The sequence below is a fragment of the Mizuhopecten yessoensis genome, unplaced genomic scaffold, assembly GCF_002113885.1.
Source record: "Mizuhopecten yessoensis strain PY_sf001 unplaced genomic scaffold, ASM211388v2 scaffold11109, whole genome shotgun sequence".
Lineage (NCBI taxonomy): Eukaryota > Metazoa > Mollusca > Bivalvia > Pectinida > Pectinidae > Mizuhopecten > Mizuhopecten yessoensis.
Window position 1 is genome coordinate 600531 of NW_018408884.1, and position 24464 is coordinate 624994.

The window sequence follows — 24464 nt, forward strand, 5'->3', positions numbered from 1 at the left end:
TTTTTGTTGACCTTTGTCCATGGAAGGTCCCTGCAAAATTGGGACTAAACAGGTTCAGGGGTTTTGGAGAAGAAGTCGAAAATGTAAATTGTTTACGGACGCACGACGGACGACGGACGACGACGGACAAAAGGCGATCGCAATAGGTCACTCGATACTTTGTCTCAGGTGACCTAAAAATAATTAAAAAATGAAGGTTCTTCCGTTCGAGCTACGATACTGTTAAATAAAGACAGCGACTTTATGTAACATAATTTTACGATAGTTTTACATTTATTTTGTGTGAAAGGAATAGACAACAAAATCTCAAGTATGTACATTATACATTTGTTCATGGTATCGCAGCCTATTTCCCCAGGGTCAATGTTGTACAATGTTGCAAATATGCACTGGAGAGAATTATGCAGTATATACAATATACAACATTTCTGCATAAAGTTTGCCGTGTATTTTGTATTGAAAAATGAAATATAAAAGACATTGAATATCTTTCGGAACTTTTGATGAATGTTAAAATATACAAGTAGTACGATTCAATGCAAATCGAATGTCACGGTATAATTACACAGGTGTTTTTAACTTTAAGCTGCGTGTCGTGTGTAGGGATTACTGTATATATATTGTAAGCACTGGTCAGCCAACACACTTATTTTCAGAATGCTTGTCCTCAGACGGCAAACGTTTCCGAAGTATTTCCTTTAATTGTACATTAGAGTGAAGTTTGTATTCCCGGACTGCAGTGCGTCTGTGTCCAATGTGCTCAATACTTAATGCATAGCATTTCACGAACCGTTTACAGTTCGACACCTCTGGTTAGACTATATAGACCTGCAGCCAACACGAGACATTTTTATCACGATATTACAAGATTTAATCCCTTTTGAAAACTGTTAAATCTTTAAATTTCTTGACTACCTGAAAACTGTTGGTCTGTTCCGACATCACTCATCATAACCACTTCTATTGAGTAAGTTGTTGGTCTGTTCCGACATCACTCATCATAACCACTTTTATTGATTAGGTTGTTGGTCAGTTCCGACATCACTCATCATAACCACTTTTATTGAGTAAGTTGTTGGTCAGTTCCGACATCACCCATCATAACCACTTTTATTGATTAGGTTGTTGGTCTGTTCCGACATCACTCATCATAGCCACTTTTATTGATCAAGTTGTCGGTCTGCTCCGACATCACTCATCATAGCCACTTTTATTGATCAAGTTGGTGGTCTGTTCTGACATCACTCACCATAACCACTTCTATTGATTAGGTTGTTGGTCAGTTCCGACATCACCAATCATAACCACTTTTATTGAGCAAGTTGTTGGTCTGTTCCGACATCACTCATCATAACCACTTTTATTGATCAAGTTGTTGGTCTGTTCTGACATCACTCATCATAACCACTTCTATTGATTAAGTTGTTGGTCTGTTCCGACATCACTCATCATAACCTCTTTTATTGATTAGGTTTTTGGTCTGTTGCGACATCACTCATCATAGCCACTTCTATTGATCAAGTTGTTGGTTTGTTCCGACTTCACTCATCATAACCTCTTTTATTGATCAAGTTATTGGTCTGTTCCGACATCTCTCATCATAACCACTTTTATTGATTAAGTTGTTGGTCTGTGCCGACATCACTCATCAATAGAAGTGGTTAGGATGAGTGATGTCAGAACAGACCAACAACTTGCTCAATAAAAGTGGTTATGATGGGTGATGTCGGAACTGACCAACAACCTAATCAATAAAAGTGGTAATCTTATGTTTAATCGGGTAAAATACTATATATATATATATGATCAAGTTGTTGGTTTGTTCCGACTTCACTCATCATAACCATTTCTATTGATCAAGTTGTTTGTCTGTTCCGACATCACTCATCATAACCACTTCTATTGATCAAGTTGACAGTTGTGTTTTATCTTTTTGTTTGTTTGATGTCAATTCTTCTGGCATGATTTTGTCAATCGTTTGATACAGATAATTACCAAACATGTTTTTGTGTAATTGACAGACGTGTACGTAATAATACCACCTTAGTTCCTTACACTCACCCTGTGAACTTCCGGTATCGATACAGAAAGGACAGACACTTGTTTACACCTTGGACCCGTTTCCAAAACAGGAAGTGTACAGGGTAGATTATAAATATCGAACGAAGGAATGTCCCCGGTGGATGTACAATGTCCGGATTCTACTGTATTTATGCTATTTAAATCTTTCTGATTTACGTATATCCTTTACATTATTAATTAAATTTTGATAAAGCAGGCGATACATAATCATAAAACTCTTTATACTCAAGAATATTATTCTTATATTTAATATACAATTTGAAGGTCATACCGTTCGAGCTACGTTAATTGTAAAATTGAATGAGTACAACACGAGCTTAAAGCAATAATGATGTGGAAAAGTCACTGTATAAAAATCCCATCAAGCGTAACCTTTATAGAAGATATACCGCAAACCGTACACTTAATTGTACTAGTTGCAAACTTCTGCTAGTATTGTAACGTGCACCGTGGTCGGTACCTATTTGGTCCGTCCCAAGTGTCTCTCGGGATATGCTTCGCAGTTCCCGTAGCTTCGCCTTAGCGCACTTGCTTAGTAGCGCAGAGACTTCCTATATGAATTGGACACAAGCAAACCTAATAAGACTATAATTAGTATTATTTACAAAGTATTTTAATACGACAAACCACAGTTGCATACAATAAACCAGTCGTTGATTGATTGATTGATAGGTTTTACGTCCGCTTCACTACCGAGTAGTTCGGAAAGGAAAATGAGTAGAAGGGATAAAGTATGGAGTAAAAGAGTAGAGGATGGGGATAGGTTAAAGAAGGGGCCGTCTATCCTATATATATTAACTGTATAAGTCTAGTTTTTGTAAGACGACTCCTATGCCTAATAGTGCATCACCAAGTCAGGACCGGAAGTGAGGTACTGTGCCGTCTCCAGCCACACCAGCCCCTGCTTATTCTATGAATTTGGTTTGTGTATGAAATTTGGAAGTCCTTCTAAATTTCTTAAAAAAGAGACACTAGTTTTAACGGCCTACATTTTTGGATAAAGTTTTAACTATCCTCTGTGTCGGCGTTTACGCGCCTACTCTTTTTCGAAAAACCCAGAGGGATTTTTTTCCGTGCGCGATTGGACCGTTTTCACACGGGTCACCATTTATAGTCCCATCCGACGGACTGTATATTAGTGGTTAGTGTCATGCATGTGCTGTTTTTTTGTTGTCCGTTCCATGTACTCCTCTCCTCATCATTCGTCACTGAGAATAAACCTGACTATATTTGTACCAATGTCATCTTTCTTATAAACCTCGACTTGTCTTTCATTTATTTCTGCTCATCGTTCCGACATTTATGATTATTAGTGAATAGTGTGATTATAGGTATGGGTAAAGGGGATAAACGGGGAGGGTGGGTGGAGGGGGNTTATAGTTGGGTTATAACCTGGATGGGGGCTGGAGGTGTTGGAGGTTAAAAGATGTGCTGGGTGTCAAAGAGATGTGCAGAAGGATGTATGGGCTTTATCAAATGCTAGTAGTATGGACCGGAGTGTTGTTGGGGATGGTTTGTGGGAGGGGGATGGGTTGGTTGTGGGAGGATATTAAGTGGTTGTTCTGTTTACTTTTACGTGTATTTAATCATGTATACATATATATATATATATAGTATTTTACCCGATTAAACATAAGATTGCTGTGGGGTGGAAGACTCGTCCTTTTTAAAAACGGAGCATCCCACACGTGGTCAGAACACATACGTTGCAGCTTTCTTACATCAACCGGAAGTGGCTTGTTTTTATGTTTATTAATCATTAAATATTTTTATTTTAGAATGATTAATTTAGTTTGTTTATTATTTTGATTGGTTGGATATTGTTGTTATTATATTACACTATTCGCTGTGTCAGATAAACAGATATTGATTATTAGTTCAGTATTCGCTTATCGCGTTGTTCCTACCTAACTAATAGGTCCATATAGCACCATCGGCCTCCCTCCTTTACCCGCGCTAACCTTGTAGGGTTTGACGCCGAATAAGCGAGAGGACCTATTTTAAGGGTCGTATTATACAGGTTAGTGGTAATAAAGTTCTATCTTAGTTTTTGTCTGTCGTTTAGGCTTTGTACAGTCTAATAACGATATACCGCTTCAGACTGTACATCGCCCCACGGTGGTACATATATGTGTATTCATGTGTGTGTACTCATGTATACACGTACACACGTACCTCTCGACAGGACACCGGAAATATAAACGCCACTGGTACGTACACACAACGAATAACTTGCATAACTGTTCATTACAGTATATCTGATAATAACTTGGAACAACCAATGTTAACGGCTGGTAAAAACACTTAGGTCAACTTGCAAACCCCGCACCAACTCATCATGTCAACAAGATTACAAACAACTCATAGCCCACAGCAAAATTACAGCAAACTCACAACCTACTCACAGCTCGTCACAGCCATCTTACATTCAACTTACCGCCCGTTCACAGCTCACTCACAGTCCACTCACAACCAACTTACAGCCCATTTACTAACAACTCATCACATCTCAACCATAGCCCACTCACAGCTTGTTCACATTTCACTTACAGTCCGCTCATAGCCAACTTTCAGCCCATTTATAGTCCACTCACAGCCGACTTACAACCCTCTCACAACCCACTCACATCCAACATAGAGACCACTTACAGCCCACTCACAGCAAACATATAGCCTAATCACAGTCCACTCACAGCCCGCTCATAGCCAACACACAACTAACTTACAGCCCACTCACAACTCATCACATCCCACTCGTAGCCAACACATAGCTCATCACTGCTCACTAACAGCCTACTTACAGCCAACTCACAGCCCATAACATCCCCCTCGTAACCTACTCACATCTCACTCACAGTTCATTACAGCCCACATACAACCGATTCACAGCCCCGTTACAGCAAATTTATAGCCAACTTACAGTCCACTCACAGCCGACTCACAACCTATTTACAGCCCGCTCACAATTCACTTACAGCCCACTCACAGCCAACTTATATCCCCCTCACAGTCAACTCACAGTCCACTCTCATCCCACTCACAGCTCATCACAGCCGATACACAGCCAATTTTCAACCAAATTCTAGACCCCTCACAGGCCACTTACAGCTCATCACAGCCCACAATAACCCACTCACAGTCATCTAACAGTCATCTTACAGCCTTCTTATAGCCTACTCACACCTCATCATAACCCACTCACTGTCAACTTACAGCCAACTCACATCTCACTTACAGCCCATTTACAACCCGCTGACAGCCTACTCACAGTTCATCATAGTCCGCTCATATCTCACTCATAGCCAACTCACAGCCAACTTACAGCTCATCACAGTCCACTCATAGTCCACTTACAACCATCATATTGTCCACTTACAGCCAACTCACATCCCATTCACAGCTCATCACAGTCCATATACAGATAACTTACAGCACACGTCCAGCCCGCTACAGCCCACTCACAACCAACTCACAATCAATTTACAGCTCATCAGAGCTCACTCATACATATATGTCATATACAGCCAACTCACAGCCCACTCATAGCCAACTTAATGCCCTATTACAACTCATTACAGCCAACTTACAACTCACTCACATTCCACTCGCAGCTCATCACAACCCACTTACATACAACTCATTGCCCGCTCACATTACACTCACAGCCCGCTTACATCCCACTCATAGCCCACTCACAGCTCACTTACAGCCAATTAAAAACAAACCTACAGCCCGCTCATACCACACTCGCAGTCTACTCATAACTCACGTACATCCCGCTCACATCCTACTTGCAATCAACTTACAGCCCACTCACAGCTCATCAAATTCCACTCGTAGCTAACTCGCAGCTCATCACATCCAATTTACAGCCCAATCGTAGCCTCATCGCAACCCACTCACAGCCAACTTACAGCCCACTCTCAATCCACTCACAGGTCATCACAGCCCATACACAGCCAATATAGTGTCCACTACCAGTTCGCTCACAGGCCGCTTACAGTCAACGTACAGCTCATCACAGTCAACTCATAGTCCACTCACAGCAGTCTAACAGTCCACTTACAGCCTACTTACAGCCCACTCACAGCTCATCACAGTCCAAATACAGCCAACTTACAGCCCACTCACAGAACATCACAACTCACTCATTGCCCAATTACAGCCCAATCCAATCTCACTTACAGCCCCGTGATAGCCCAATCCCAGCTCATCATAATCCACTCCCAGCGCGTTCACATTCCACTCACAGCCATCTAACAGACCATTTTCAGTTCATTACAACCCATACCATGCAAACTTACAGCTCACTCACTGTCAACTTACAACTCACTTTCAGCCAACTTACAGCCCACTCATAGCCCACTTACTGTTCATCACATCTCACTCACAGCTAACTTACAGCCCACCCACAGCCAACTCACAGATCATCACAGTCCACTCATAGCCTACTCACATGAATCTAACAGTCCACGTACAGCCTACTCACATCCTACCCACAGCTCATCACAGTCCAAATACAGCCAACTTACAGCCTATTCAAGACCGCTCACAGTCCACTCATAATCCTCTCGCAGCAAACCTACAGCTCATCATAGCCAACTCACAGCCTACATGCATCCTACTCACAGCTAATCACAACCCATTCATAGCCTATTTACAGCCCGCTCACATCTCATTTACAGCTAATTTACAACCCGCTGACAGCCCACTCACAATTCATCATAGTCCAATCACAGATCGCTCACATCCCACTCATAGCCCACTCACAGCCAACTCACAAGCTACTCTGATCCCTTGTATGGCCCGCTCGAATCCCACTCATAACCAGCTTACAGCCCACTAACAGTTCATTACAGCCCATACACTGCCAACTCTTAGCCCACTTACAGCCCAATCAATTTTCATCACAGCCCACTCATAGCCAACTCACTGCCTTATTACAACTCACTTACAGCCAACTTACAACCACTCATAGTCCACTTACATCCAACTCATAGCCTACTTACACCCCACTCACAACCAACTTACATTGTGGCATTCAGTTCTAAGGGTAAACAGGCATACACTGAGGATAACAAATGAGGAGCACAGCATCACCACCATGTTCCAGCTTTCAGCAAGATCAGAGATTATCTTTTAAGTTAAAGGGTTTCACTCTAGAGGTGAGAATCATGATCATGGAGTTTCACCCAAGAGCTATTTTCTCATATCAAGTGTCCTCCAATATAGAAGAGTATGCAACAAAACGTTTGTGTTCTGAATTACACTTACTCCTCTTGTAAAGTAGTAAAGTAGTTTGCCTCTCATTTTGATGCTGTACATTGTCAATTCTTGACAGTAACATCAATAAAGTGTAGAATTGGCAGTAAATAGGTCCCGAGTTTGACCCGGTTTTTTGTTAGTTTTTAATATTCGTATTTTGTATCTTCCTCATTCTGTAAAATACATTACAAGATGTGATCTATAGATGAGGTACAGTAGAAAATAACGTAAACACATCATACAAGCGACAATAATGCTCATCAGATATAAAACAGATTAGACTAAACCTGTAATTGGGTCCTTTATTTGTTATATCTATTTGTTCATAAGTTGTCTGTTGCCTATTAAAGCCCTACGCTGCTTTTACTCTGTCATCTCTTATGGCTGAGGGCACCATAGGGCTCACAAATACAAGCTGATGTCTCCCAATACTCAAATCTTCAGAAGCAAACACTACTCTCATCAAAGTGTTGCCGTTCCGCGTTTAGGAGCAAAAAGAAAGAAAAAAATGTTCTAACAGTTTCTTAATCAAGTCCCTTGCATATATATTAACATGTGTACCACAAACTGCTACATTTCCTCCCAATTGAATATTCTAACATTGTCTATGAATACATTCTCACGCCTAACTGAACTCCCCTCCTCCCCCTTTCCAATTCCAATGGAGATTGCTAAGCATCACACACATTTTCAGGGTTTCAGTGTCTCTTTTAAAAGTTTAGCTTGGTTGACATAAGAAACACAACACAAAGGTGAATTGAGAACCAGAAGTCTTGGATAATCACTTATACTTTATTTTTGTATCCTTTTATACAAGAACCAATGTTAGACGCTGACGGCTCTCTAACATCTTAGAGACAATGCGCCCTCTACTGGTCTACAACTACCATCAGGAGTACTCGGTGCCCTGTCGTCTCAATCCGCCACTGCGGCCTCCAATCACTCTTCACAAAGTCGTACATCTTATATAGGACATTCACTTTCCTATTTCATTCAGTGATAACAACAAGTTTTTATTCCTTACAGACAATTAATAATCAGATGATTTTTGTAAGACTTTGATTCGAGGGAACAAATCTATTCACCTGTAGACCAGCAGGGTCACCAATTACGATCTTGATCACATAGTAACAACTTCGCATATTATCAATATAGCAATTATTCCATTTAGAAAATGATTGATAATATTTATTGAAATTTGTAAAACTGGAAGTGACTGATGACAACTATGATGATAGAAATTCCAAACAACACACATACATTCGTACATGTTAGATGAGGACGATAAAAAACTAGGAAAATGACAGGGTCAAGTCCGAGTGACAACTAGTGACAGTCCTAGAAACAACCATTAACTGTCCAAATGACGTCCAGGGACTGTTTCAGTGTCAACAAATGTCTGACCTAGTGACAACCAGTAACTGTCCTAGTGACAACCAACAAAGGTCATAACGAGAACCAGTGACAGTCAAAGTTACGACCAGTGACTGTCCAAGTGACAACCAGTGACTGTCCTAGTGACAACTAGTGGCAGTGTTAGTGACAACTAGTATATGTCCTAGTGACAACAAGTGACAGTCCTAGTGACAACCAATAAGTCCTTGTGACAACCAGTGATAGGACTAGTGACAACAACTGACAGTCTTAGTGACAAACAATACCTGTACTAGTGACAACCACTGACTGTCCTATTTACAAATAGTGACTGCCCATAGCGACAACTAATGACCGTCCTAATTACACCCGGTGACTGTCCTACTTACAATTGGGTCATATCGTAACGACAACAATTGACAGTCCGAGTGACAACGTGACTATCTTAGTGACAACAAGGGACTGTCTTCGTGAAAACCAGTCACTGTCCTACTGACAACCATTAACTGTCCAAGTGACAACCAATGACTCTGCATGTATCTATCATAGTGACAACAAGTGACAATCAGTAACTGTCCTAGCCCCAACCAGTAACTGTCCTTGTGATAACCAGTAAATGCCCTAGATACAACCAGTAACAGTCTTAGTGACAACCAATGATAGTCCTACTGAAAACTAATGAAAGTCCTAACGACAACCAGTAACTGTCCTTGTGATAACCAGTAAATGCCCTAGAGACAACCAGTGACAGTCTTAGTGACAACCAGTGACTGTCCTAGCGACAAAAAGTAACTATCTTAGTGACGAGTGACTGTCCTCGTCACAACCAGTCACTGTCTTAATGACAACCAATGACTGTCCTAGCGACTAACAGTAACTATCTTAGTGACAACAAGTGACTGTCCTCGTCATAACCAGTCACTGTCTTAATGATAACCAGTTACTATCCTAGCGACAACCAGAGACAGTCCTAGCAACAATCAGTCACTGTTCTAGTGACAACCAGTGACAGTCCTAGTGACAAACAGTAACTGTCCTGGGGACAACAAGTGACAGTCTAAGCGATAATATGTGATAGTTCTAGTGGCAACCAGTGAATGTCCTAGTGACAACCAGTAACTGTACTAGCGACAACGTGTGACTGTACTAGCGACAACCAGTGACTTTCCTAGTGAAAACCAGTGAGTCCTAGAGACATTTAATGACGTTCCTAGCGAGAACAAGTACCTGTCCTAGTGACAACAAGTGACAGTCCTAGTGGCAATCAGTAAATGTCCTAGTGACAACCTGTAACTGTTCTAGAGACAGCCAGTGACAGTCCTAGTGACAACCAGTCACTGTTCTAGTCACAACCAGTGACAGTCCTAGTGACAAACAGTAACTGTCCTGGGGACAACAAGTGACAGTCTAAGCGATAATATGTGATAGTTCTAGTGGCAACCAGTGAATGTCCTAGTGACAACCAGTAACTGTACTAGCGACAACGTGTGACTGTACTAACGACAACCAGTGACATTCCTAGTGAAAACCAGTGAGTCCTAGAGACATTTAATGACGTTCCTAGCGAGAACAAGTACCTGTCCTAGTGACAACAAGTGACAGTCCTAGTGGCAATCAGTAAATGTCCTAGTGACAACCTGTAACTGTTCTAGAGACAGCCAGTGACAGTCCTAGTGACAACCAGTCACTGTCCTAGTGACAACCAGTCACTGTCCTTGTAACAACCAGTGACTGTCCTTCTGACAACCAGTCACTGTCCTAGTGACAACCAGTGACAGTCCTAGTGACAACCAATGAATGTCCTAGTGACAACCAGTGACCAATTCAAAATGATTGAGAGCCTGCAGGAGAATCAATGACTGATATAATGTAGCTTGGGGAGTGTTTGCTTTGTTGTTCCGGCTATTTGTATGCTATCTTTGACAGACTTCGGATTTAGCTCCATAACTCAAATACTTAATGTCGAACAGTCATCAAAATTGATGTGTTGATGTTATAGAAGAGTAATTTGACAAATAAGTGAGTCATACCATAGATAAATGCATTTTGGTGTTTTCACCTTTCTGATTTTAAGAAATGTTCAGTTGTAATTGGAATGGTGATAAAAATATGATCATGTTGGTACATTTTTTTTAGTTTCAGGTGTTCATCTCGAAACGTGCATATCTGGAAAAGTATTATAGAATGTTTTTAAAAATATTTCTGAACTGTAAGATCTTCTTAAATGATTTCTGAACTGTAAATCTTTAGATTATAATGATGAAGTGTTTTTTACACAAGTGAGTTTGACAGCTTCCTCAAGCGAACGTCAGAAAAAAAGTACTGAAGTAAAAAGAAATATTAATTTTGACAAGGGAAATAGTGAAGATTACAGTGATGATGAGGTGGAAGATATCAATTTAATGAGTGTTGAAGTCATGCTTGTGTATTTAGTGACCTCAATAAAAGGAGACGATGTTAAATGTTCTTCTTTTCTCTTTAATTATGTAGCGGAACTGGACAATAAAAAAATTCAACGGAATGAAAGCAAAGAAATGTTTAGTTCAAATAATTATTAGTTTTAAGCGTTTTTGTTATTTTTATAGTTCATATACACGTCACGTGATCAACCAACTATTGTTAACATCGGTACTTTATTTAGTAGAGTTGAAAGTACCGGATATAATTATCCTGATCTGTATAATCACAACAAGTGACCACAAACGTTAGTGAGGTAGCACTCTGGTGTCGGCATCAGATCCGCAAGACGGTAATTAACTGAAGTTTAATTGCAAACTCGCAGACTCAAAAGATTTGCTTGAAGAACAAAAGACAAATAAAAACAAAATCGCTGATCTAATCAAATAATAAAATAACAAACAGTCACAGAAAGAAAAACAATGAGAAGAGAAAAGCATATTTGGATTAAGTCGACAAGAGCACAAATCTATTTCCAAAAATGCCAGAGGGGATCCTTTATCACATTAAAAGTGGCGAAAAATATTAACAAAACAATACCGTGTCCATATCTCAAAACAAGAATTAATGGCAATTGTCACTGTATCTTGTTAGTCTACTCGCCCAGCAAGTTAATATGATAACGTTTATGACATTTATTTTAGCATCCGCCTCTATACTATTATGCTATTTGGGCTGAACCACAGAGTGATACCATTTGCTGTATTTCGTTGATTAGCACATTACCAAAATTGGAAATAAACATAAAATGAAAATGAATAAGATTTAGTAATTTCACTCTGTCCTGTGTAATCAGAGTTTTTAACAACAAGTATCTCCTTCACTGTTACATTTTCTATATGATAAAAACCAATGTTTCTGTGACAAATATGGTTCATTAACACATCACGTGTTCAACCCATCAATGTGTTCCTCTATACGATGTTTAGAAGAGTTGAAAGATACGGATACAATTATTGTCTGCATATTTCGATTTCCAAGGATCACACGAAGTGGCCACAAACGTGTCATCACGAACAGCTATTGCCCAAGGATATTTCATTTCATCTGATGATGTCAGTAGTTCCCTGACGTGTGTCCCGTCCCCAGACATCTGTACGACGTTGTGTGATTCACTTCCACACACGTAGATGTTACCCTCCCTGTCCATATCTATTCCACTAGCACCACTCACGACACCGACCTTCATCACATCCGTGTGACGTTTGTCAGCCGACAGTCTGGACACCGTAACGTCCCCCGTAGTGTTGTTATAGATACTGATGAGTGTGTCTCCCGTTACTGAATCTTGTTTGAGGTAATAACAAACATTCTTATATCTATGTAACAACTCAGTCGCTCCGTCCTGTGTCACACTGTATAACTCTCCGCTACCTGTACCCACGACAAACCTCCCGTCTGTATGTGTTATACCAATACAGTGTTTAACATTAGGCATGTTGATCTCGGACGACAGGGAGAGTTTTGAGTCCTCTACTTTCACGACACGGACACCATCAGGAGTGTAGACAGCGACAGCCACGGTACTGTTGTTAACCAGACACAGGTCCCAGGGATGTCCCTGAATAGTCAACTCGTCTAGGTACTGTCCTTTGTCCGTAAACAACTTCAGCTTGTTGTTTCTGTTATCACTAAGTACTATCTGTTCATTTGGAAGGTACACAACTCCACGTATCGCACAATCATTGTTATCTGACGGGGTCTTTACGTTAAATTTTCCTATTTCTTTCACACGACGCTCTGACAAAGGTACGGACAGGTATTCAAGATCACCAGGAAAACATCGGCGTTGTCTCTCGATTACGATCTTCCCCATCGCCTCATCGCCAAGGGTTACCAGTCTGGGAACAATATGATGGTTAATTCTGACGGACGTGAAGGACTTGTTCATTTTCTTGACCAGGACCTTACACGACTCCACTTCTGCCTGTCCTCTCTGATACAACACTATCGCCTCTAAAGTGTCGTTTTCTTCTGCGGCTGTAACGGACGACTTCATGGTATTAACCATACTGTTCATCAGACGTTCACACTGTCGTGACGAAGCCTCCATGTTCCCCTTCTCCTCTTTAAACAATGTAATTAACTTATCAGTGACGTCTTTCTGAAGTTTGTTCAGCTGTTCTTTGACTCTTTGGCGCAGATCTTTGATGCTTTGCAGTGCGATTTCCTGATTTTGAACCATGGTTTGGATCTGCTCGTCAAAATCCTTCACCAATGACGTCATAGCCTGTACTCCTTTCTTCAGTGCAAGCTCCATCTCTTCTAGTTGTGAACCGGCTTTTAACTTCTGTAAATATTCCATCACCGTTGTCACCTCATCACAACGTCTGTGGTCTTTGATCATACATATGTTGCATCCAAGACGTTTGTGGTCTTCACAGTACCAAATCAATTTCTCGTCGTGTTGGTCACATTTAGGGACTATTTTTTCCTGTTTTGTCTTCCTGCTATCGTACCCAGTTATATCTAAGATATCACATTCATTATGCAAGACATCATGATAATGCACCTTACATGTTTCGCACAAATTCAAGTTCATTATTTTACACCAGAATTTCGCTAGATTGGTCAGGTTACCTCTTGTCTGGCATGGCTTGCAGTACAGTGGTTCAGACGAATGTTCCTTAAGCTTGATTAGGTCCTGGATCACAGCATTAGTCGGGAACTGTTCTGCCCATTTGTCCTTAGCTTCCGTTTGATTGACGGTCTGGGTCATTCTCCTACAGACGGGACAGGGGAATGATGTTGCCGACGCCATTTTTCCAGACAGTTCCTTGGTGATGTAGGTCCCCAGGCATTCCTGACAGAAGCAGTGGCGACAGGGTAAGGACTTGGGTTGTCGCAGTCGCTCCAGACATATTGGACACTCCAGTAAGTGTACGTCCAGTTCCGGAGAAGGGCTGCCTTCTGCCATCGTAACAGCTAGGGCAGATTAACACTGGTCTGAAAAGGAAAAGAGTAACGATAATAATTTAATGTGTTTCACACAAAATGATTTGATCAAATTCACAAATTCAATAGCTTGCTTATTATACTTAATCATTTATCAAAGCTTTAATGTCTCGCCCCCTAAGTGTTTAAATTTATAGTTCTATCATTATGGTATAAATGTCAGCTTCGCCATCTCATTTGTTTCAAGGATGAGAAAGGTTATTATCAAGTCAGAACGGTATGGTCGGGTTTCATTCTGATAACGAGGAGGGGGTAAGGGGTCACTATGATAACGAGGGGTCGGGTGTCATTCTGATAACGAGGAGGGGGTCGGGTGTAATGCTGATAACGAGGAGGGGGCTGGTGTCATTCTGATTACGAGGAGGGGTCGGTGTTATTTTGATAGCGAGGAGGGGTCGGGTGTCATTCTGATAACGAGGAGAGGTCAGGTGTCATTCTGATAGGGAGGAGGGGTCATGTGTCATTCTGATAACGAGGAGGCGGTTGGGGGGCACTCTCATAACGAGTAAGGGGTCGGTAGTCATTCCGATAGTAAGGAGGTGTCGGGTGTCGTGCATTCTGATAACGACGAATGGTCGGGTGTCATTCTGATAACGACGAAGGGTCGGGTGTCGTTCTGATAACGAGGAGGGGTTCGGGTATCATTCTGATAACGACGAAGGATCAGGTGTCATTCTGATAACGAGGATGGGGAGGGGGTCACTCTCATTACAAGGAAGGAGCGGTCAGGTGTCATGGTGATAACGAGGAGGGGTCGGGTGTCATTCTGATGACGATTAGAGAGCATGTGTCATTCTGATAACTAGGAGGGGTCGGGTATCATTCTGATAACGACGAAGGGTCAGGTGTCATTCTGATAACGAGGATGGGGAGGGGGTCACTCTCATTACAAGGAAGGTGGGGTCAGGTGTCATGCTGATAACGAGGAGGGGTCGGTTGTCATTCTGATGACGATTAGAGAGCATGTGTCATGCTGATCACAAGAAGGGGTCGGGTGTCATTCTGGTAACGAGGAGGCGGTCGGGGTCACTCTCATTACAAGGAAGGGGTCGGGTGTCATTCTGATAACGAGGAGGGGTCGGGTGTCATTCTGATGACGATTAGAGAGCAGCTGTCATTCTGGTAACGACGAAGGGTCGGGTGTCGTTCTGATAATGAGGAGGGGTTCGGGTGTCATTCTGATAATGAGGAGGGGGTCAGGTGTCATTCTGATAACGAGGAGGGGTCGGGTTTCATTCTGATGACGAGGAGGGATCGGTACATTGTATCATATCAATAACAAGGTGTCATTTTATTAACGAAGAGGGGTCGGGTATCATCCTGATCAATAGGAAGGGGTCGGGTGTCATTCTGATTACGAGGAGGAGGTCGGGTGTACTTTCTGATAACAAGGAACATATTTCTTCATATATTTTTATCTTATGTGCTGAAATTTTATCGATTCTATTAAGAAATAATTCTGACATCAGCGGTATTGTTGTAAATAACAAAGAAATTCTTTTATCACAGTTTGCTGATGATACGTCTGTTATCCTTGACGGTTCAGAAAAATCTTTAAATGTAACGCTACAACAACTTAACTATTATGCCAGAATTTCAGGTCTTAAAATGAATTTCACCAAGACCCAGGTAATCTGGATAGGCAGTGAAAAATATAGTAATAATAAATATACAACAGAGCACATTTTTTTGTGGGGAAGTACACGTTTTAATTTGCTAGGCATTGAATATGATGTTGGTTTACTAGAGTAGTTAAATTAAACATTGATAAGAAACTTGTTAAACTTAAATCTCTCATAAGTTCGTGGAATAGAAGAAATCTCACTCCAATAGGTAAGATAACCATTATTAAAACATTGCTAATTTCACAATTTAATCATCTTTTTATAGCTCTTCCAAACCCACATGACTCTTATATAAAAAAAGTAAATAACATATTATACAAATTTTTGTGGTGCGGAAAAACTGATAAAGTTAAACGTGATGTTATAATTAAGTCATACGAACATGGTGGTTTGAAAATGATTCATTTAAAGTCTTTCATAACAGCACCAAAGGCAACGTGGGTACGGAGGATCTTTAAAGAAGATGCTAGTTGGACTTTCATTCCTGAAAACTACATGGATAAGTTCTCTTTAGCTAATTGTGGAATTCATAAATTAAAAATTACATGTGAAGAATGTAAAAATAAATTTTGGAAACACGTTTTAGAAGCATGGTATCAAACAATAGTGTCGTCCAATTTATATAGTGAAAAAATATGTGAAAATCCTTTGTGGTATAATCACAATATCCAAACAAACAATAAGACTGTTTTCTGTAAAGAGTGGTATAGAAAAGGAGTGCTTTTTATATATGATGTAATTAAAGAAGATGGTTCTTTTTATAATTTTGTAGAATTTCAACATAGATATGATATAAGGTCCAATTTTTTAACTTTTCATAGTATAATTAGTGCTATAAAACAGTTTATAAATAGTAAACAAGAAATCTTTGCTTTAGAAAAGAGTATTTGTTTACCTAATATACCTTTAAATCTTAATATCATATTAAGGAGGACTAAAGGGGCAGAGGATATTTGTGCTGTTTTATGCCGAAATGATACAAAACCCACGTCACAAAGGAAATGGTCTACGGTTTTTAACATTCAGGACAAATTATGGATAAAGATTTATGCATGTCCTTTTAAAACTACTGAAAGTACTAAATTAAGATGGCTTCAATACCGAATCAACCATATAATCTTAACTACAAACACACTCCTACAAAAAATGGGAATAAAACAAAATTCAACTTGTACTTTTTGTAAAAGATGTCCAGAAACAATTGAACATCTATTTTGGGATTGTGGTAAAGTATGTGAAATTTTGAGAGAACTAAAACAATTGCTTGCAACCAGTAATATTGATTTGAATTTTGACAAACAGGAATGTATATTTGGGCAATTCAGTTCAAAGGATGCTGATTTGATAGTGGATAATCTTATCCTATTATTGATTAAACAATACATTTTTAAAATGAAATGCCTAGAAATAGTACTTAATATAACAAGTTTAAAGAATCACATTTTTTTAACTTAAATCTCATCAGATATTGATAATTAAGCATAAAAACTGCAAAAAGTAATATAGTCTTTCTTAATAAAGTAGAAAAATGACTTCTCTTATAAAATAATGTGAACAATTATCATTATACTATAAAGAAAAGTTTGCAATCCCCCCCCCCACCCTCCCCTTGTGAGTGTGTATGTGTATATGTGTACAGTATATAATTCGTCTCGTGTAAAGAGGTGTCCGTTGTGAAGGGAATTGTAATCAATGTAATGTATGCTTGTTGCTTTGTGTGTAAATGTGTTGGTGTCATTCTTATAACGATGAGGGGTCGGACGTCATTCTAAAAACGAGGAGGGGTCGGGCGTCATTCTGAAAACGAGACGGGGTCGGACGTCATTCTGATAACGAGGAAGGGTAGGGCGTAATTCTGATAACGAGGTGGGGTCGGGCGTCATTCTGATAACAAGAAGAGGTCGGGTGTCATTCTGATAATGAGGAGGGGGTCGGGTGCCATTCTGATAACAAAGAGGGACGGTGTGTCATTCTGATTAGGAGGAGGGTTCGGGTGTCATTTTGATAATGAGGAGGGGTTGGGTGTCATTCTGATTACGAGTAGGGGGTCGGGTGTACTTTCTGATAACGAGGAAGAGGTCGGGTGGCAGTCAGATAACGATTAGTTTTACTGCCAGTAGTGTTTGTATTTAAGAGGCTAATATCAATTATAGTTGTGTGTTATTATGTTTGTCTATTAAGAGTTGTGCAAGAGGTGTATCAGTGGGTGTATAAACTTGTGTATGTGTGGTGTGTAGCTATATTATGTGTATTTAACATTGTGAGTGAGGGTTAGACTGATAACACATATTATCTATAATGGAAGTGTTAATGTGGATGTATGTTATTGTTACACCTCTTCATATCTTGACTTATCAATCCACTTACAGTTTTTCAAACCGAAGTTAATTTAACAATTCGACACACAAGTCCTCAAATTATTAATACTCTTAACTTGTCAATCGATATCACCCGTCCATCCTAGCCCCTGTGTAATAATATGTATATGAACATGTATTTCATGCTGTACCGGAGTGGGAGAAAACATATATAGGCTATGCCTGTTGCCTAATCCGTTAGTTTTTGAAACTTAAAATATCTTGAATGTTATAGTCCCTGTGTTATAACTTAAAAAACAATTGAGATTCCCTACTCATGATTATATATACAAATGCTAGGCATACTGAGACGAACACAATCATGCTACCAGATTCGGTAGATTTGGATACACATATGTAATGATATCAGGATAGGGTCAGGGGATTGGTCCTATTCTTTGGATCTTATTTGCGTGGACTTGTGTATGAACTTATGGATGACCCCCCCNCCCCCACCCCCTAATACATTCCCGCCTCTCCTCTCCTTCCTATAGTCTATCATTATAAAGAGAAAGTTTGAACTTCCAGTCGATCGTCTCTGATAATCTAGTGTGTCGATGAATTGTATATACATGTCCATGTGTGTGATTTATATGACTGTGCTATATGTAATCCAACATAACGTTAAATCATTGATTAAAGTTGTGTCTTGGTGGTGAAGTTCCTTTAAAACAGCACAGATCTAGAGGTCGCAATTATCTGTACTGATCGCCAGTAATAATGGTCTGAATATCTTTTGTACCCGGTGACAAAATAATGGGGCGGATCACGCTTGACAATCACGGCTTAGTGTATGCGTACTTCACGATATTAACCCACCAACACTATCACGTATAGCAAAGTGTTGTCGACAGTGTAGTACATGTGAAACAGTAATATACAGATATAACTAAACAGTGTTTGTGTAATTTACAGATGTGTACGTAACAAAACCACCTCAGTTCCTTACTCTCACCTTGGGAACTTCCAATATCGACACGGAAAGGACAGACTGAACTTCTATCGGCAGGACACTTGTTTACACCTTGGACCCGTCTCTGATAAAGGAAATGTGTAAGGTAGATTATAGATAACGAACAGAAAAGGAGAGATAAACGTCCGGATTATGAGCGATCCCTACAAAACATAGCGTAGACGAATCGATAGGGATGGAGAGAAGATTGGGGAAACAATTACTTTTGTTCATTTATTTTACTACATTTTTCTTAATTTCTTGTAATCAAGTACTGACTATGCAAATAACATTTTCTTGGCGAGGGACAGATCCATAAAACAATCAGTAGGTTTGTTATATTAAAAACTAATAATTGATTTATTTTATACATGTGTATTTTAAAATTGGGTTTAGTGTATGTAACACTGATAAGTAATGTAATATACATCGATTTGGAGCAAAAGCCGTTACTTTGAGGCCCAAATTTACGAAGATGTAAAAATGACGGATATTTTTATTTCAAGTGATCTATTACTATGAAAGCTTGTAGATATTTGTCTAGGACAGTTTATTCCAACGGATTAAGAGGATAATTTATTTTGATAACCCCGACATAAAACCCATACAATCATTTTGTGCACGCACCCCATGAATATATCGTATTTTCCTATCAATTTTGTTTCATGTTGATCAATCAAAATGATCACTTTTAATTGATCATAAATTGTCTCGCCTTTTGTTAATATTATTTATTAATATTTTACCGAATTTACCTTAAAAATGACAAAACAATCGCATTCCCCCATCTCCTCTCAATCCTCCACTACCTCCTCTATTCCCTAATTTGTTGGATTGGTTCTATTGAAGTGACTTCGCGCCTCATTTAAATGCTGAATTTTTTAAACAAACGATCTTCCTATTTTAATCAAAATATTTTCCGATTTTGTACCCAAACAGATATCGCCGATTTGTTGATTACTTTCGCCATGATATATAGATGTCCTTATACTTGCTTGTACACGTTGTATTCTTGACTAAGTTCTGTTGTATTTACTTTCGTTAATTTTCGACGGGGAGAGAAATAGCAATAAAAGGAAGACTAAAATGGATAATGATTAATACATGTAGAATATTAGAAATGAAATGTATAATCTGGTTGTCTTATTCTTATATTTATGTTAAACATAAATGTAATTTTGTTGTGAAACCCATTTACGAGAAATACATTCAAAAACTTTTTTTAAATAGTATTACACGAAGCAGATGACTTCATTGTAAAGGTATCATACCTCCAAATGTAGAACCATTTTAGTATACGCAGAAAAGCGTGATTACTTAATACCTAATCGATCATTTATTTTTGTGACAGTGATATTTATCATCAAAACAAATAATTAACAAATACTCTTTCAGAATCCGGACACTGTCATAATGTTTTCGTTCGGGAATTATAATCTACCTTATTTACTTGCGGTTTTGGGGACGGGTCCAAGGTGTGAACAAGTGACCTGCAGATAGAAGTCTAGTCTGTCCTTTCTGTGGAGATATTGTTTGTTCATAAGGTGAGTGTAATGAACTAAGGTGGTATAGATCCGTTCACTTCTGTAAATTAAACAAACGTTGTGTAGTTATATCGGTATTTTACAAATTTATATGTACTACACTGTCGACAAACCTTCGCCATACTAGATATACACAAACCGAAAGTTGGTATAACTTTTTTTTAGTTATATCAGTATATTACAGATTTATATGTACTACACTGTCGACAAACCTGAATTATACGAAATAATATTCTCAGAGTTTAAGTCTGACAATTTAGAAATTTTACTCAAACACAATTGTAATTTTGATCTTTTATAGACCTTATAGTGTTACCAATAACTGACACACACACATAGTAAGTGTGTGGTTCTTTTTCTATTCGAATTAGACCCAGCGAGCCTGATACGATTTATACAGATGTTACACTTTGATCCTCGTATCATGCTTATGTTGGTGTTGATAATGTGAATATAGAGATTATACATGTTGAGGACTGATTAAAATTGCAGAGTTTGTATATAACAAACCTACTGGGTGTTTGATAGAAAATGTTATTTGCATATTTAGTACCTGATTACATGAAATTAAGAAAACACGTGTTAAAATAAAGGAACAAAAGTAATTGTACGGAACCTTTTAGTCCCGTACAACTATATTTGATAATGAATAAATGTTAATAACTTAGACAACTTGCTCTTTGATTAAATTTTGTCCCATAGACCTAGCGTGTTATCATGGTGATTGTCTATGGGATGACTATAGTAAAGCTCTGTTCTTTCCTTACGACCATACATTCCTGGCATAATCATCTTGTGCGTTAATAATGAGGTTCTGGCTGATTTCAGCCTTCAATGTCAGTATTTCAGTTGGTAGAATGTGTCCGCGTCTTGTAAATATTTGTCAATGGTGTGTTATTTGTTTCGAATAATGATTTCGAACAATTATCTTAATATTTAATCAATAAATAAAATCTCTGAAAGTACCACGTTAATATCATGCTTTGTTAATGATTTCGTTATTAACATGGGTATAAAGGGTTAGGGTTAGGGTTTAATTAAAAAAGGTTATAACATGTACATAAAGCCTGTGTAGGTCCACATGGTTATAAAGACAGGTGTAATCAAAAACGGTTATAACATGTACATAAATCCTGTGTAGGCCCTCATGGTTATAAAGACATTGGTGTAATTAAAACGGTTATAACATGTACATAAAGCCTGTGTAGGCCCACATTGGCAAATGCTAACAATAATTACTATACAGTCTTTTAGTACTAAGGATATTTGGAAGATACATTATCTAACATGGATCGATTGTAATTATTGGAAAGTAGATAATTACCTTTTAGTTAACATGTTAGCTAAAATATAGCCAATTATATTATATATTAAAAGTATAAATTACATAGATAACTGAAGAGAGAACAAGAAAAGAAGTAATGAAGAACATCCTTAGAATGATATCCACAAGTACATTGAGATTTACCAATAAAGTGATCACAATGCTCATTATAATTAAGATGACGTACCCCATTTCTTAGCTGACATTATATAACGTTAAGCGTACGAGGCTGACACTATTTAAACCTATTAACTACATTATCATCGTAGGAGGATGACATCTTATTTAATTTACTTTTCAAACTCGAAGTGGAAAGTTATTTTGTCAGTTACTTATTTAACAAATTCCATTTATTCATTGTGCAAAATAAAAATAGAAATTTATTTTGAAAGATAATTGTTCTAGTAAATGGTATTTTGAAGTTTCTTTAATCTTTTAAATCAAAAGTATCATCTTTATGTGAATTAACGAATGGTTCTATAATTTTATAAAGATAATTGGGTGTAGTATGGTGAATAAGTGTGTACATAATTATCAGACTTTGATTGTTTCTTCTAACTTGTAATTGATAGGTTAGGGAATCTCAACAGTTTCCATGTTGTAACACTGAAACTAAGTCCCGTTTGGTGTGGCGAGACCGTGATGTTAAATCTGATAGCATGATTGTGTGTGGCTCTTTATGTCCAGCAATTGTATACATGGTTATTGAGTGGGATGCGTTTGAAAAATATATCCCTTACACAAAATAGTTTATGGTCCTCTCAGATAAAAGAAGTGTCCTTTTTCCCACCAAAAAAAGTAAAATATTGTTCACTTATCAAAGGAGATTCAGAAATGATAAAAAACATAATGACTAAGAAAAAAATGTCTTAAGAAATATAATAACACACTTTCATTTACACTTATCAAAAGAGATTCAGAAATGATAAAAAACATTATGACTAAGAAAAAAATGTCTTAAGAAATATAATAACACACTTTCATTTACATTTACAGCTTCACAACTAACACAGTACAAAGTTTTAAAATGCTTGTGCAGAATGACACCCGACACCTCCTCGTTATCAGAATTATACCCGATTCCTCCTCGTTATTAAAATGACACCCGACCCCTCCGCGTTATCAGAATTATACCCGATCCCTCCTCGTTAACAGAATGATACCCGCCTCCTCCTTGTTATCAGAATGACACCCAACCCCTCCTCGTTATCTAAATATATCCGAACACCTCCCCGTTATCAGAATCACACATAAACCCTTCTCGTTATGAGAGTGACCACCGACCCCCTCCTCTTTATCAGACTAATACTCGATCCCTCCTCGTTATCAGAACAATAATAATAATAATATACAACATTCGATATGGCGCCCTAACATAAGCCACTCTAAAGCGCTTTACAGTACATAGAAATACAATGTTTTACAGTCAATACAATAAGCATATATATTAATCAATACAATATTGAGGAATTCGCAGGAGCTTCCTTATCAGGCGCTAACTACTAGTCCTATGCCACCTAATATCTCCCTATGTGTGTATGCCTGCGTGTGTGCTGGAGATGTATTGTGTTGTGTTCTGTTTGTAGTGGAGCCGTGCTTCCAACGGTATCATTTATAGTGCCACCTCACTTGAATGATACAGCACAGATACCGCAACACCCAACCCAGACCATTTTATACTCCACCTGGGTTGTTGGTGTTGTGTGGGCAGGAGAAAAAACACTTTCTCTAATATTCTATGCGTACGGCGACTTCGGGGATCGAACCCCGGCCGCCTGCTTGGAAGGCCAGAGTGTTAACCACTCTACCAATCCGCCTACAATGACGCCCGACCCCTCCTCGTTATTAGATTGACACCCGACCCCTTCTCGTTATGAGCGTGACCACCGACCACCTCCTCGTTATCAGAATAACACATGACCCCCTAATCGTTATCAGGATAATAACCAACCTCTCCTTGTTATCAGAATGACACCCGATCCCTCCTAGTTATCAGATTGACACCCGACCCCATCCACGTTATCAGAATGATACCCTACCCCTCCTTGTTATTAGAATGACACCCGACACCTCCTAGTTATCAGGATGACACCCCACCCCTCCTCATTATCAGAATGACACCCGATTACCTCCCCGTTATCAGAATGACACTCGAACCCTCCTCGTTATAAGAATGACCACTGACCCCTCCTCGTTACCAAAATAAACCCGACCACCTCCTCGTTATCAGAATAACACAAGAACCCTTCCTCCTTATTAGAGTGACACCCGACCCTTCCCCGTTATCAGAGTGATCCCCTCTTACTATGTACTTACTCTTTAGCATCTCTGATGCAACACATACGGAACCCTAACGCATTAGCAACTTTTGTCTCAAATTTTGATAAACGAATATGTTGTGAAAAATCGTTCAGCTGAAATTAATTGTTTGTACTGTTCATCACAATAGAGATGAATTTAACAAAAGTTTTCACAACCTTGCAACGTAATTTCCTTAATATATGTACTTTTTAAATGTACAGATGGTTA

At 38.9% G+C, this 24464-nt stretch overlaps 3 protein-coding genes across 4 annotated transcripts in view; 1 reads left to right on the forward strand and 2 right to left on the reverse strand.

The window, feature by feature from the left end:
• The window catches only part of LOC110465979 (transcription intermediary factor 1-beta-like), a 104648-nt gene extending 85502 nt beyond the window's left edge, over nucleotides 1-19146 (reverse strand). The window contains exon 1 of the mRNA XM_021522202.1: nucleotides 19084-19146. The gene's annotated coding sequence lies outside the window, so the exon portion shown is untranslated. The remainder of the gene's footprint in view (nucleotides 1-19083) is intronic.
• LOC110465977 lies at nucleotides 11221-19167 on the reverse strand. 2 transcript variants are annotated; one of them, XM_021522198.1, is made up of 2 exons: nucleotides 19071-19167; nucleotides 11221-14124 (listed from the first exon to the last, which is right to left on the reverse strand). In XM_021522198.1, exon 2 carries the CDS (start codon nucleotides 14093-14095, stop codon nucleotides 12104-12106), a length of 1992 nt encoding a protein of 663 aa, XP_021377873.1. In that variant the 5' UTR covers nucleotides 14096-14124; nucleotides 19071-19167; the 3' UTR covers nucleotides 11221-12103. The 2 variants fall into 2 exon arrangements, with proteins under 2 accessions (XP_021377873.1, XP_021377872.1); XM_021522197.1 differs by having other exon boundaries at nucleotides 19065-19167.
• Nucleotides 19168-20493: 1326 nt separating this feature from the next.
• The window catches only part of LOC110465969, a 31019-nt gene continuing 27048 nt past the window's right edge, over nucleotides 20494-24464 (forward strand). Inside the window, exon 1 of the mRNA XM_021522187.1 lies at nucleotides 20494-20611. The gene's annotated coding sequence lies outside the window, so the exon portion shown is untranslated. The remainder of the gene's footprint in view (nucleotides 20612-24464) is intronic.